General features: G+C 41.1%; 1 protein-coding gene across 2 annotated transcripts in view; it reads left to right on the forward strand.

Annotated features, from left to right (window-relative positions):
- LOC111976843 (TBC1 domain family member 22B-like) overlaps positions 1-11,979 on the forward strand; it is a 25,967-nt gene that overhangs the window by 12,426 nt on the left and 1,562 nt on the right. For both annotated transcript variants that reach the window (XM_024005994.1, XM_024005995.1), the window contains 3 exons: positions 19-84; positions 246-360; positions 3,302-3,408. In XM_024005994.1, the coding sequence (XP_023861762.1) occupies positions 19-84; positions 246-360; positions 3,302-3,408 (288 nt within the window). The remainder of the gene's footprint in view (positions 1-18; positions 85-245; positions 361-3,301; positions 3,409-11,979) is intronic.

Genomic DNA, 11,979 nt, shown 5'->3' on the forward strand with positions numbered 1-11,979 from the left:
CATGCTTTGTTTCCACAGATCCACATCGATATTCCGAGGACAAACCCACTAATTCCACTTTTCCAGCAGCCCGCTGTGCAAGAGGTGAGCTTCTCTCTCAGCTCTTCATACTAGTTGCCTGGCTTGGATGGACAGTCTGCCAATTCCACTTTTTGATATTCTGGAGAGAAGTTTTGTTAACACGTAATAGACATGGCATATCACTTTGGATTGAGTCCTGTCTGTGCCTTCATGTGTTCAATCAGGTGTTTGAGAGGATCCTCTTCATCTGGGCTATCCGCCATCCAGCTAGCGGCTACGTCCAGGGAATCAACGACTTGGTCACTCCATTCTTTGTAGTCTTCCTCTCCGAATTTGTTGGTAGGTCGGCCGGAGGATAATGTGTGTGTGTCAGAGGAGGCTGGGAGGGGCTACAGATGTAGGATCATAATTTGAACCAGTTTGCTACAGCAGGAAAATAATCCTGCAGCAACACGAAATGTGGATTATAATTAATGGACATTTTTTTGTGGGGTTTGATACATTTTTATTAGGGCAAATCAAGTCTGACATTTTAAAGTGGAAATTACAAACTTTAGAAGCCATTTTAAACCATGAATAAATACACTACAAGTTTGCATTTCCTCCTGTGCAGTAAACAATTCTCAGCAACAAAAGCGATCAAATTAAGATCCTATACCTGTAGAGGAGGACGGGCTCAGTGTAATGGCTGGAACGGAATAAATGGAATGGTATCAAACACATCAAACCTATAGAAACCACGTTTGACTCTGTCATTTATTCCATTCCAGCCATTACAATGAGCCTGTCCTCCTATAGCTCCTCCCAACAGCCTCCTCTGGTGTGTGTCATAGATTTCTGTCCAACCAGATGAGGCTTGTCCATATGAAAGGAAAATGGCCTCTGTATCCTCTGACAGGGTGTCCAATAATCTTGTTTTATATGACATACGGAAGGATTAATGCATACATTGTTCCTGTCTGGTTATTTGTCATCATTACAAACCAGTTTGCTTCCCTTAGTGCACATGTCAAACTCAAATATATCTATGTTTTTATTATACCACCCGTGGGGCGAATTTAATTGGGTTCGAGTCATACTTTTTTTTGTATTTGAAAACGATTTCAATCGACATTGAAATGACTCAAATCAAATGGAAACTGTAGAAATGATAATGGAGCTACATTTACAGTCTCTTCACTCTGTCCAGCTTGATAACAGTCATTTACAGTCTCTTCACTCTGTCCAGCTTGATAACAGTCATTTACAGGTCTCTTACACCATCATGATACCAGCCTATGATAACATCAATTTAACAGATCTCTTCACTCTGTCCAGCTTGATAAACATCATTTACAGAATCTCTTTCACTCTGTCCAGCTTGATAACAGCATTTTACAGTCTCTTCACTCTGTCCAGCTTGATAACAGTACATTACAGTCTCTTCACTCTGTCCAGCTTGAATAACAGTTCATATTACAGTCTCTTCACTCTGTCCAGCTAGATAACAGTTCATTATAGTCTCATTCACTCTGTCCAGCTTGATAACAGTCATTTACGAGTCTCTTCACTCTGTCCAGCTTGAGAACAGTCATTTACAGTCTCTTCACTCTGTCCAAGCTAGATAGATACAGTCATTATAGTCTCTCACTCTGTCCAGCTGATAACAGTCATTTACAGTCTCTTCACTCTGTCCAGCTTGATAACAGTCATTTACAGTCTCTTCACTCTGTCCAGCTTGATAACAGTCATTTACAGTCTCTTCACTCTGTCAGCTTGATAACAGTCATTTACAGTCTCTTCACTCTGTCCAGCTGATAACAGTCATATAAGTCTCTTCACTCTGTCCAGCTTGATAACAGTATCATTACAGTCTCTTCACTCTGTCCAGCTGATAACAGTCATTTAAGTCTCTTCACTCTGTCCAGCTTGATAACAGTCATTTAAGTCTCTTCACTCTGTCCAGCTTGATAACAGTCATTATAGTCTCTTCACTCTGTCCAGCTTGATAACAGTCATCTATAGTCTCTCACTCTGTCCAGCTAGATAACAGTCATTTTCAGTCTCTCACTCTGTCCAGCTTGATAACAGTCATTTACAGTCTCTTCACTCTGTCCAGCTTGATACAGTCATATACAGTCTCTACACTCTGTCAGCTAGATAAAGTCATATAAGTCTCTTCACTCTGTCCAGCTAGATAACAGTCATTACAAGTCTCTCTCACTCTGTCCAGCTAGATAACAGTCATCATCGTCTCTTCACTCTGTCCAGCCTAGATAACAGTCATTATACAGCTTCTCTCACTCTGTCCAGCTGATAACAGATCATCATCGTCTCTACTCTGTCCAGCGCTAGATAACAGTCTCCATGTCTCATCTCACTCTGTCCAGCTAGATAACAGTCATTTACAGTCTCTTCAACTCTGTCCAGCTATAAAAGTCATTTACAGTCTCTTCACTCCTGTCCAGCTAGATAACAGTCATTTACAGTCTCTCACTCTGTCCAGCTAGATAACAGTCATCCATGTCTCTTCACTCTGTCCAGCGAGATAACAGTCATCTTAAGTCTCTCACTCCTGTCCAGCTAGATAACAGTCATCATCATCCTCTACAGCTCTGTCCAGCTGATAACAGTCATCCATCGTCTCTTCACTCTGTCCAGCTGATAACAGTCATAATCAGTTCTTCCTCTGTTCCAGCTTGATAACAGTCATCTATAGTCTCTACACTCTGTCCAGCTAGATAACAGTCATCTAAGCTCTACACTCTGTCCAGCTGATAACAGTCATCTATAGTCTCTCACTCTGTCAGCTGATACAAGTCATCTATAGTCTCTCACTCTGTCCAGTAGATAACAAGTTATTACAGTCTCTACACTCTGTCCAGCTAGATAACAGTCATCTATAGTCTCTCACTCTGTCCAGCTTGATAACAGTCATATATAGTCCTCTACACTCTGTCCAGCTAGATAACAGTCATCTATAGCTGCTACACTCCTGTCCAGCTAGATAACAGTCATCCATCGTCTCTTCACTCTGTCCAGCTTGATAACAGTCATCTATAGTCTCTACACTCTGTCCAGGTTGATAACAGTCATCGAACTGAAAGCCAGGCAGTCAGGGAGCATCGAAAATGGCAAAACTCTTCTTTCTTTTTTTTGCGGCAAGATTTAAGTGCGTCCCCCAGGACCTCGGTGAAGACCGAATACGGCCCGGCAGGGAAATGAGTGACACCCCTGCCTTAGTGAACTGGAAGTAGGGTTGTATTTCGCTGACCGTGATCGTTTGGGTTTACATCCACAGAGGAGGACGTGGAGAATTTTGACGTAGCGTCCCTGCCTCYTGACACCCAGAGGAACATTGAGGCAGACAGTTTCTGGTGCATGACCAAGCTGCTGGACGGAATACAGGTTAGTAATGTTAGTCAGTTATTTTTCTCCATCTGCTCTTATGGTCTTCATTCTGACACACTGTTGTCTCCAGCAGTAACCCCCCCAACCCTTACAAAATCCACCTGGTGTTCTAACGAATAGTTTGACTATGGCTGTGTGGAAAGATCATCACAGTCACACAAGGATGAAACATTTTGATCCCCCCACCTTTTTTGCTACTCAGAAGCAGGTCTCAATTTTTGTCAGGGCATGGACTCCTACAAGAGCATGGATTGCACGAAGTGGACAATGGTCACCCAACAGGAACTGCTGCCTCAGCTTCTTAGAGCTTTCATATTCTGTATACAGCTATCACGTAGAGAGAGTGTGATCAAATATTCCGTGTTGAGTCTGTGATATATTGGTCGATTCTCTTTCCTGTTGCGTTGTGTTGGGTATGCATTAACTACTTCCTTGGTAGATTTTTGTGAGACAACATATCGATAGATCTGGGTGGACGGGATTGAGCCTTGAGATATGCAACAGCAAGGCGACAAGTTTTTCAAGTTATCCTTTGACACGACAACGCGGTATATTAGAACTCAGGCCTTCTCTTGGCACCCAGACAAATATATTATATTAATCCAAAGCACCTCTTCTACGAGTTCATTTTTTGTTTTGAAGCTACTACTACACACTATCTACTGAACATTTGTCACTCATCATTTTATCAAATAATCGTATCAAGAGTCTGATCTCTCTTCTTCAGAGCTACAACAACTAGTCTCATTTTTCCTTGTTAACCCTGCTCTCCCTTTCATGAGCACACAACTGATTAACACGAGATGCTGGATTATCTTTAACCAAGACATTTTAGGTTGGTCAATGAGTGGATAGAGCAGTCTATATCTTCTTTATACCAGACACTGGTGCCATGTTAGGGCTTGGAGGTAGGAGGGATCATGGAGAAAAGAGGCCAGGTGTTGAGTGTCCTATTTTTAAAACTGATGTTCGGATAAGGAGGGCGGGAGGTAGTGCATATTTTCACATCTATTCGGACTCACTGTATACTACAGTGCGTTTAGCAGCCGAACTAGAGTATGAGTCATGGCTCCCTTGGAGGACTAACTATTCAATTGCATTTCGCCAGCGGACCTGCTAATTCTCACACTGATTGGCATTTGCATTTTTCTAGTTCACTTATTTATCATGTTAGAGGATAATGTTAAAATAAGACTACCATGAGTATTTGTTTTACGCAAACTGTATTGATTCTTTTTAGAATCATTACACGAGAACTCATTAGTATTTGCACGTGTCCGACAAATTAAACGGCTTAGTTAGAAAATCTAATTCACAGTAGAACGCACTTTTCAGGAAGGATATGTGCGAGAATAGATAAAATCTTGTGAGGCGATCTTGTTTGTAGTTAATTTAACAATGCAACGCCATAGTTGTTTACTCTAACTGGGATTACACAGTTCTATTTGGCGCTGAGATTCTCATATTGTTTATTTGCACTTGAGCTTAGGCTCTACTCACTATCTTTTAAGATTTGCTGGGAACATTGTTCTCATTGCATACTGAATTTTGTCTTGGCAGGATTGTTCTATAAAAGAAGGGGGATGGGGAAGCTGAATGAGTCAGGGCTGGCAGATGGTCTCTGGCTTCGCCTTGATAATTTGGCATTCGCCAGTACAGTAAGCTGATGCGGAAAGCTCCGTTAGTCCCAAGAAGTGACTGATTTCATGGCTTCCAATACAGACGGTAATTGTGTAAAGTTTTCACTCGGTTGGAGAGACTATGATGTGAATGACTTTGCCACACTTACATTGCGGAACATCTATACTTCCTAAGGATTGTTGATTCCATAGCAAATCGTTGCTTATGTTTCATCTACGACCTGTAACGGAACTTTTTCAAGTTCGCCTTTGTCTGTTGACGTAGCTACTAAACGATCAGTAAAAGCGTCGTGGATTAGCTCGGGTAGTGAACACCGGCGTGAATTACACATGCATTACTCGGACTATGTGGGTAAGCAATATCAAGCATGGAGGAGCCATTTAGTGAGCATGATCCAGTTAGATGAGAAACTAAAATCTAGTTCATGTGTATATATCTGTACCGTATGAGTGGATTTGCTCTTGACGAGAGATCGCAACTCATGAATGTCGAATCATCAAAGGTAAGTGGAATAATTTTAGTCAATGTTATTCCTAACTTCTGCTTTGTAAGTCGCATTCAATGCACGAACCACAGCGGATGAAATACCTATACTTTTGTTTTAGGCGGTGTATATAGGCACCACTGAGGGCGGCCCTTGCGAGGGTATCTTGAGAGTTATTGAAGTTTTTCCATCTGGAGAGTCTTAATGTTCTTGAAATATTTCTGATCGCACCATGCGGTTCGATGTAAGGAGTATATCTAGATTTAATTCTGAGTGGAAAATACACACTGTTCGTAATATTTTATCGAGGTGTTCGTGATTAGGAGTTATTCTGGCTTTCGTGTCGTATCTGCAATCGACATCTCCACTCCCTTATAAAGAGGATTTTGTTTGGATTCACTAGAACTTTCCCTTAAACAAGGTATGCGAGAAGTAACGCGCCAATGGTAATATCGAGATTTCTCATATTGCGGAAATATAAAGAATTATTATCGACACATTCATATCTGGAAACAAACCTGTACCATAGTATATTACTGTGTATAGCATCCAGTTGTGTGTAATGAGAAGTAGAGCACGAATGTCACTGCGTAAAAGATCAGCATACGAGAGTTTAGTGATTATTTATCTATCTTTCCTGCTTGCTTATCGATTGTACTCCCATATTGCATGTGGGCACCGAGGAAGGACCAGATATGAAATGAAGTGCGTCTCTTTTTTATTAAGTTGGCTTCTATTTCAGAAATCTAGTCCAACTTCAGCAATCTTTAACATATACCACAAGTTTCAATGCTTGTCTTCATTCGACTGTCTGACCAGCCCTTTTTTCGAAATATCCGAATCGTAATGATGGGTAATATATATAAACACAGATGTCTACCATAAATTGGACTTGAATAAAATAGAAATTCTGAGTGGAATTAATATAATGTGAAGAGCGGAAACGCATGAATAAGATACAACTCAGTGTAATATAATATACAACTCACACACAAAGGTAGTTTTATGCGGTGAATATGAAATCGATGAAACAATAAAGGACCCGTTCCTCTTCCTACCCTGTTTCCGGTAATTGTTCACAAGAATAATAGTGTCTTTCATATGCGCATCTGTTGGTGTGGTATGGGCTTACCCTTAGAACGCCAACATGGACTGCTCGAAGAGACCTGGTTGCTGATAGAGTGGGAATAGTACGTAATTGATACTTTTGGACTGTCATTGACACCAGTATTACCCCAAATCACGGACAGGGAGAAAATCGTCACGAAGACAACTCATATATTGAACACTAAGTGTAATTTATCATGAGTAACAGACCTAAAGCACTAATAATAATACTGAACAAGCTCATTGTCTACCAGCACATTGTGAATTATCAGTTTGTCTTAAAAGAATCAGCCCTATTTTCACATGTAAGTTGATCAAGTGTGGTAAGTACCCTGCCTACTGTAAGCGAGTCTATTTTAATGTATGTAAAACCTATCTAGTTGAGTCAGTGATTTAAGTCGAATAAGCCATAACATGAGATGAGATCATGTGTTATAGTAGACCACCTGTGGCTACTGGTAGTTGAGGCATGTGGTATTTGAAGCTCAGCCCTCGTCTACTGCAGATAGCGCACAGATTATAATGTCATTTAAGTAGGTACCTGCCTCGACTAGTATGGTCATAATTTCTTGGCAATGTATTAAAAATATATTCATGCCTTACTGTAAGTGAACGCATCATGTGAGCTTAGCATATTGCACTACACTGAGGATGTCGAGTTAAAGTGTTAAAGAGGTATAAGAATGCTTCTGTTATGAGTCAGTGTTTAAGTCACTGTCCCTGTCTAACTAGCTCAGTTTAAGTCAGTTGTTTGGTATAGTATGCCTAGGTCTATCTGGAGTAACGTGGAGTATCAGTGTTTGAAGTATCACGACCGCCCGGCACTAAGTTGAATGCGTAGTTGTCAGATAGCGTTGTAAGTTAGCGTAGTCCACTGTAGCAATCTCCAATGTTTTAAAGTTAGGCCCTGGCCTACTGTAAAGGCGAGTCTAATAGTTTGAGGTTAAGTAAATATGCCTACTGTAGAGAATACAGTGGTTTAAGTAGCCCTGGCCCTACTAAGATAGCGGTTGCAGTTTGTATTTAAGTAGAACTTATTGGCAATACTTTGTATTGCTTGAGGTCATGTTGTCCCTTTAAAGTATATCTGCCTACGTAGTGGAGTCAGGCATCGAAATTAATGTAAAGAAACACCAATATGGCCTACCCTAGTAGTGGATGTCATGTGTTTTTAATGAGTAAGGAATATTTGATCCTACTTTGTGAAGTGAGAGTGTGGTTTAATGGTGAAGCAAAATGACGCTACTGGATAGAGTTGAGTCAGGTGGTTTAAGAGCATAAAGTCCCAAAACTGATATGCATATATGTGATTCCTCACAAGTTGTGTTTATGAAAGCTCAGCACCTATACGCTTTGGATCCTGATAGATGAAGTCAGATGTTGTAACCAGAGGGGTAAAGCCCACCGGATACTTGAGTAGTAAGTCTAGTCAGATGTTTAAGTGACAACCCTGTCTACCTTGTAGTGAGAGCAGGTTCCTGTTCAGTTGGGTTTAAGTAGCCAGACACTGGCTTCCTACTTGGGTGATGGCGTCAGTGTTTAAGGTTAGCCCCTAGTCTTTTCGGGCTAGTGAAGCCCTCGGTGTTTCTCAGTAGCCCTGTCCTACTGTAGTGAGTCAGTGTGTTTAAGTAGCGCTTCTACTGATAATTGTGAGTCAGTGTTTAATGTAAAGAGCTCGCTAGATTACTTAGGCACTAGGATAGTTGAGTTCAGTAAATGTGTTTGTATAAAGTAAACACATGTCTGACTCTTGCTACGATGAACGCCAGTGTTAAGTAGGATATGACTACGTAAGAGAGTCAGTGTTTAAGTACCCTGTTCTACACTGATGAGTGATGTTCCAGTGTCAATAAAGTAGCCCAGATCTAACTATAAAGAAGATGGTGATTGTTTTAAGTAGGCCCTGGCTCTTACTCAAGAGATCAGGTAGAAAATAAGCGAGTGTTATGGTAGGAGTGAAGGGCTATAGTGCCTGATTGATTGTGGTCCACACTAGAAAATATCCGCACACACTCGAGAATGATTAAGAGACAGTTAGATATGCGTAACAAACTAATATCACCTATTTCAGCAGCCAATAGGAGTTAGAGGTGTAGCGTTTAAATACTTCTCACAAACTATCGCCTGCTTGGGATGACAGTCCCTGCCAATTCCCCTTTTGTTGACTGAATTAACTTGAAGAGAAGTGTTTTGTTAACACGTAAATAGACATGGCATAGTACTTTGGATTGAGTCCTGTCTGTGCCGTCTATGTGTTCAACAGTCAGGTGTCTGAATGAGGGAGATCTGTATTCGATGCTGGCTATGCCGCCTCCAGGCTAGCGGCTCGTCCAGGGACGACAACAATCAGACTTGGTCACATGTCGCCATTTGCGTTTTTCATAATTGTATCGGTCGCTCTACTCGTAATTTGTTGTGAGGGTAGGTCGGGTTAGCCGAGAGGAATATAATAAATGATGTGTGTAGCTCCAGAGGTAGCGCTGGGGAGGGCTACAGATGGAAAGAGAGATTTCGAGTCTATAAGTTGAGAGACGTAGGTTATAGAAATTTAACGAGTGGTCAGTAAGTAGTAATTACCGGCAGGCATACACGAGAGAGGTTTGGGTGATTAGTATGATGAGATGACTATATGTGTTTTTGTGGGGGTAAGTGACATACTTTTTCATCGTAGAGTGGCAAACAACTCAAGTCGTGACATTTTTAAAAAGGTTGGAAATTACAAACTTTAAGCCAGGCCATTTTAAACCATGAATAGAAAATACAAAGGCTACACACTTCTGCAGTTACCTCTCCTGATGCAGTGAACACCAATTCTCAGCAAACAAACAAAATAGCGATCAACCCCACTATTAAGAATCCTTATGATAAACGCATTAACGGAGAAGGACTGGGGCATACAAGGTATGTGATAATTATGCCTGGAACGGGAATCGTTAATATGTAATGCGGTGTTATCAAACACACCTCAACACTTCATAACGAACACCGTAATGACTCCTGTCATTTATTATGTCCATTCAGCCAAGCACAAATTTACGACGCACTTTTCTCTCCCTTAAATGTAGTCTCTGCTCCAATCTCAACCTTCACTTGGTGTTAATAGTTCTAAATGATTTCTTGCTCCCTAACCCAGATATGAAGGGTCTGTTGTTTGGTCCATAACTGAACAGGAAAATGTCCTCTGCTTAAATCTCTGACAGGGTGTGTCATATCAATCCAATTTGTCTTTTGATATGACATAAATCAGGACAGGATTTAATGCATAACATTGTTCCTGGTCTGCTTAAATTTGACATAAAACATCGGTACAAACCAGTTTGTTTGAGCTATTACCGCATTAAGTGAACTAGTGGATCAACACATCAAAATATATCTAGTTTTATTATACCAAATCCCGTTGTAAGGGGCAATTTAATGGAGTTCTCTGAAAGGTGCCCATAGCTGTTTTTTTAGCTCTAACATTTTTAAGGTGCAAAAACGATATATTACACATGCGACATTCGAAATGACTCAAAATTCACCCAACTGGAAACTTGGGTAGAAATGAGTAATTGGAGCTACCGTTTACAGTCTCCTCACTCTGTCCAGCGGTTGATTAACAGTCATTTACCAGATTCTCTTTCTACTCTCGTCCCAGCTTGAGTTAACAGCAGTGTTTGCACAGTCTTTCAACTGTCACAAACTATGATTAAACCATGACATAGTTATATATAGTTCGCCTCCACTCTGTTCACACTAGATTTAACAGTCATTAATATTAGTATCTCTAATTCGTAGCTCTAGTCCGAAGCTTGAGTAATATAGATTCTTAGCTATGGTCTCTATTCACTCTGTCCACTGATACAGTCATATTACAGTCTTCTAACACTCCTGTACCAGCTAGATTAAACAGAAATCCCTTATAAGTGCTCTTCACTCTGGTCCAGCTAGATTAGAGAGCATGTAGATATTACAGTCTCATTCACTAATTGTCCGAAGGTAACGGAGCAGATGAGAAACATATAAATCAGATTACTCTATTCTCAACTCATGTCACAGCTTAGGATACAGTCATTCACAGTCCTTGCTTTTCATGCTCTGTTGCCAGCATTATTGGGGATTCATACAGGTTAATTGTATTAACATTCTCTATAACTCGAACTTCTAAAGTCATTTGATTAACAGTCACTCCCTATAGTCTCTACACTCTGTCCAGCTTGAATAAACAGTCATTTATAGTCTCCACTCTGCCGCTACACATAACAGTCCAATCCATCGTCTCTTCACGTCTGTCCTAGCTAGATAACAGCCTCATCAGATCGTCCTCTGCTTCATGCTGCCAGCTTGATAACAGTAATTTAGCAGTCTGCTCTTTGCAACGTCTGGTCAGAGCTATTAACAGTCATTTATAGTCTCTACTTTGTCCAGCTTGCGGATAACAGTCAATCTATAGTCTCAACTGCTTGTCGGCTACTAGGACTAACAGTCCATTTCAGTCCCTTCCTAACGTCTGTCTCCGCTGATAACCGCAGTCCATCTATAGTCTCTAGCCCTTGCAAGGCTTGATAACAGTCATGCTATAGTCCCTTTACACTCTCGCTCCACGCTAGTATAAGGCAGTAAAAGTTTATCAGTCCTTCAACTACTCCTGTCCAGCTCACGATTATACAAGTATCTCTATAGTCACTACAACTTAACTCTGCTCACAGCTTAGATAAAGCATTAACTATAATGTCTCTTACACATTGCTGATCTCAGCTTAGAAAACAGGTCATCTACATAGGGGGCCTACGCTGTGTGCCAGAGCTGAACAGTCATCCATCGTCTCTTCACTCTGTCAGCTTGATAACAGTCATCTATAGTCTCTACAACTCTTGTCCAGGTTGATCAATCCATCGAACTGAAAAGCCAGGCAGTAGGGAGCATCGAAAATGCCAAACTCTTTCTTTCATTTTTTGCGTGCAAGATTTAAGTGCGTCCCCCAGGGACCTCGGTGAAGAAACCGAAAACGGCCCCGGCAGGGAATGAAGTGACACCCCCTGCCTGTAAGTGACTGAGTAAGGGTGATTATCGCTGACCGTGCGATCGTTTGGGTTTACCCACAGAGGAGGACGTGAGAGAATTTTGACGTAGCGTCCTGCCCTCTTGACACAGAGGACATTGAGGCAGACAGTTTTCTGGTGCAATGACCAAGCTGCTGGACGGTGAATACGTTAGTATTTAGTCAGTTATTTTCTCCATCTGCTCTTATGTCTTCATTCTGACACACTGTTTGTCTCCAGCAGTAACCCCCCGAACCTTAAAAATCCACCTGGTGACATGTTGTTGGATATTTATTGTTGTTGTTGTCTGATGCA

Source organism: Salvelinus sp. IW2-2015, linkage group LG17 (assembly GCF_002910315.2).
Source record: "Salvelinus sp. IW2-2015 linkage group LG17, ASM291031v2, whole genome shotgun sequence".
Classification (NCBI taxonomy): domain Eukaryota; kingdom Metazoa; phylum Chordata; class Actinopteri; order Salmoniformes; family Salmonidae; genus Salvelinus; species Salvelinus sp. IW2-2015.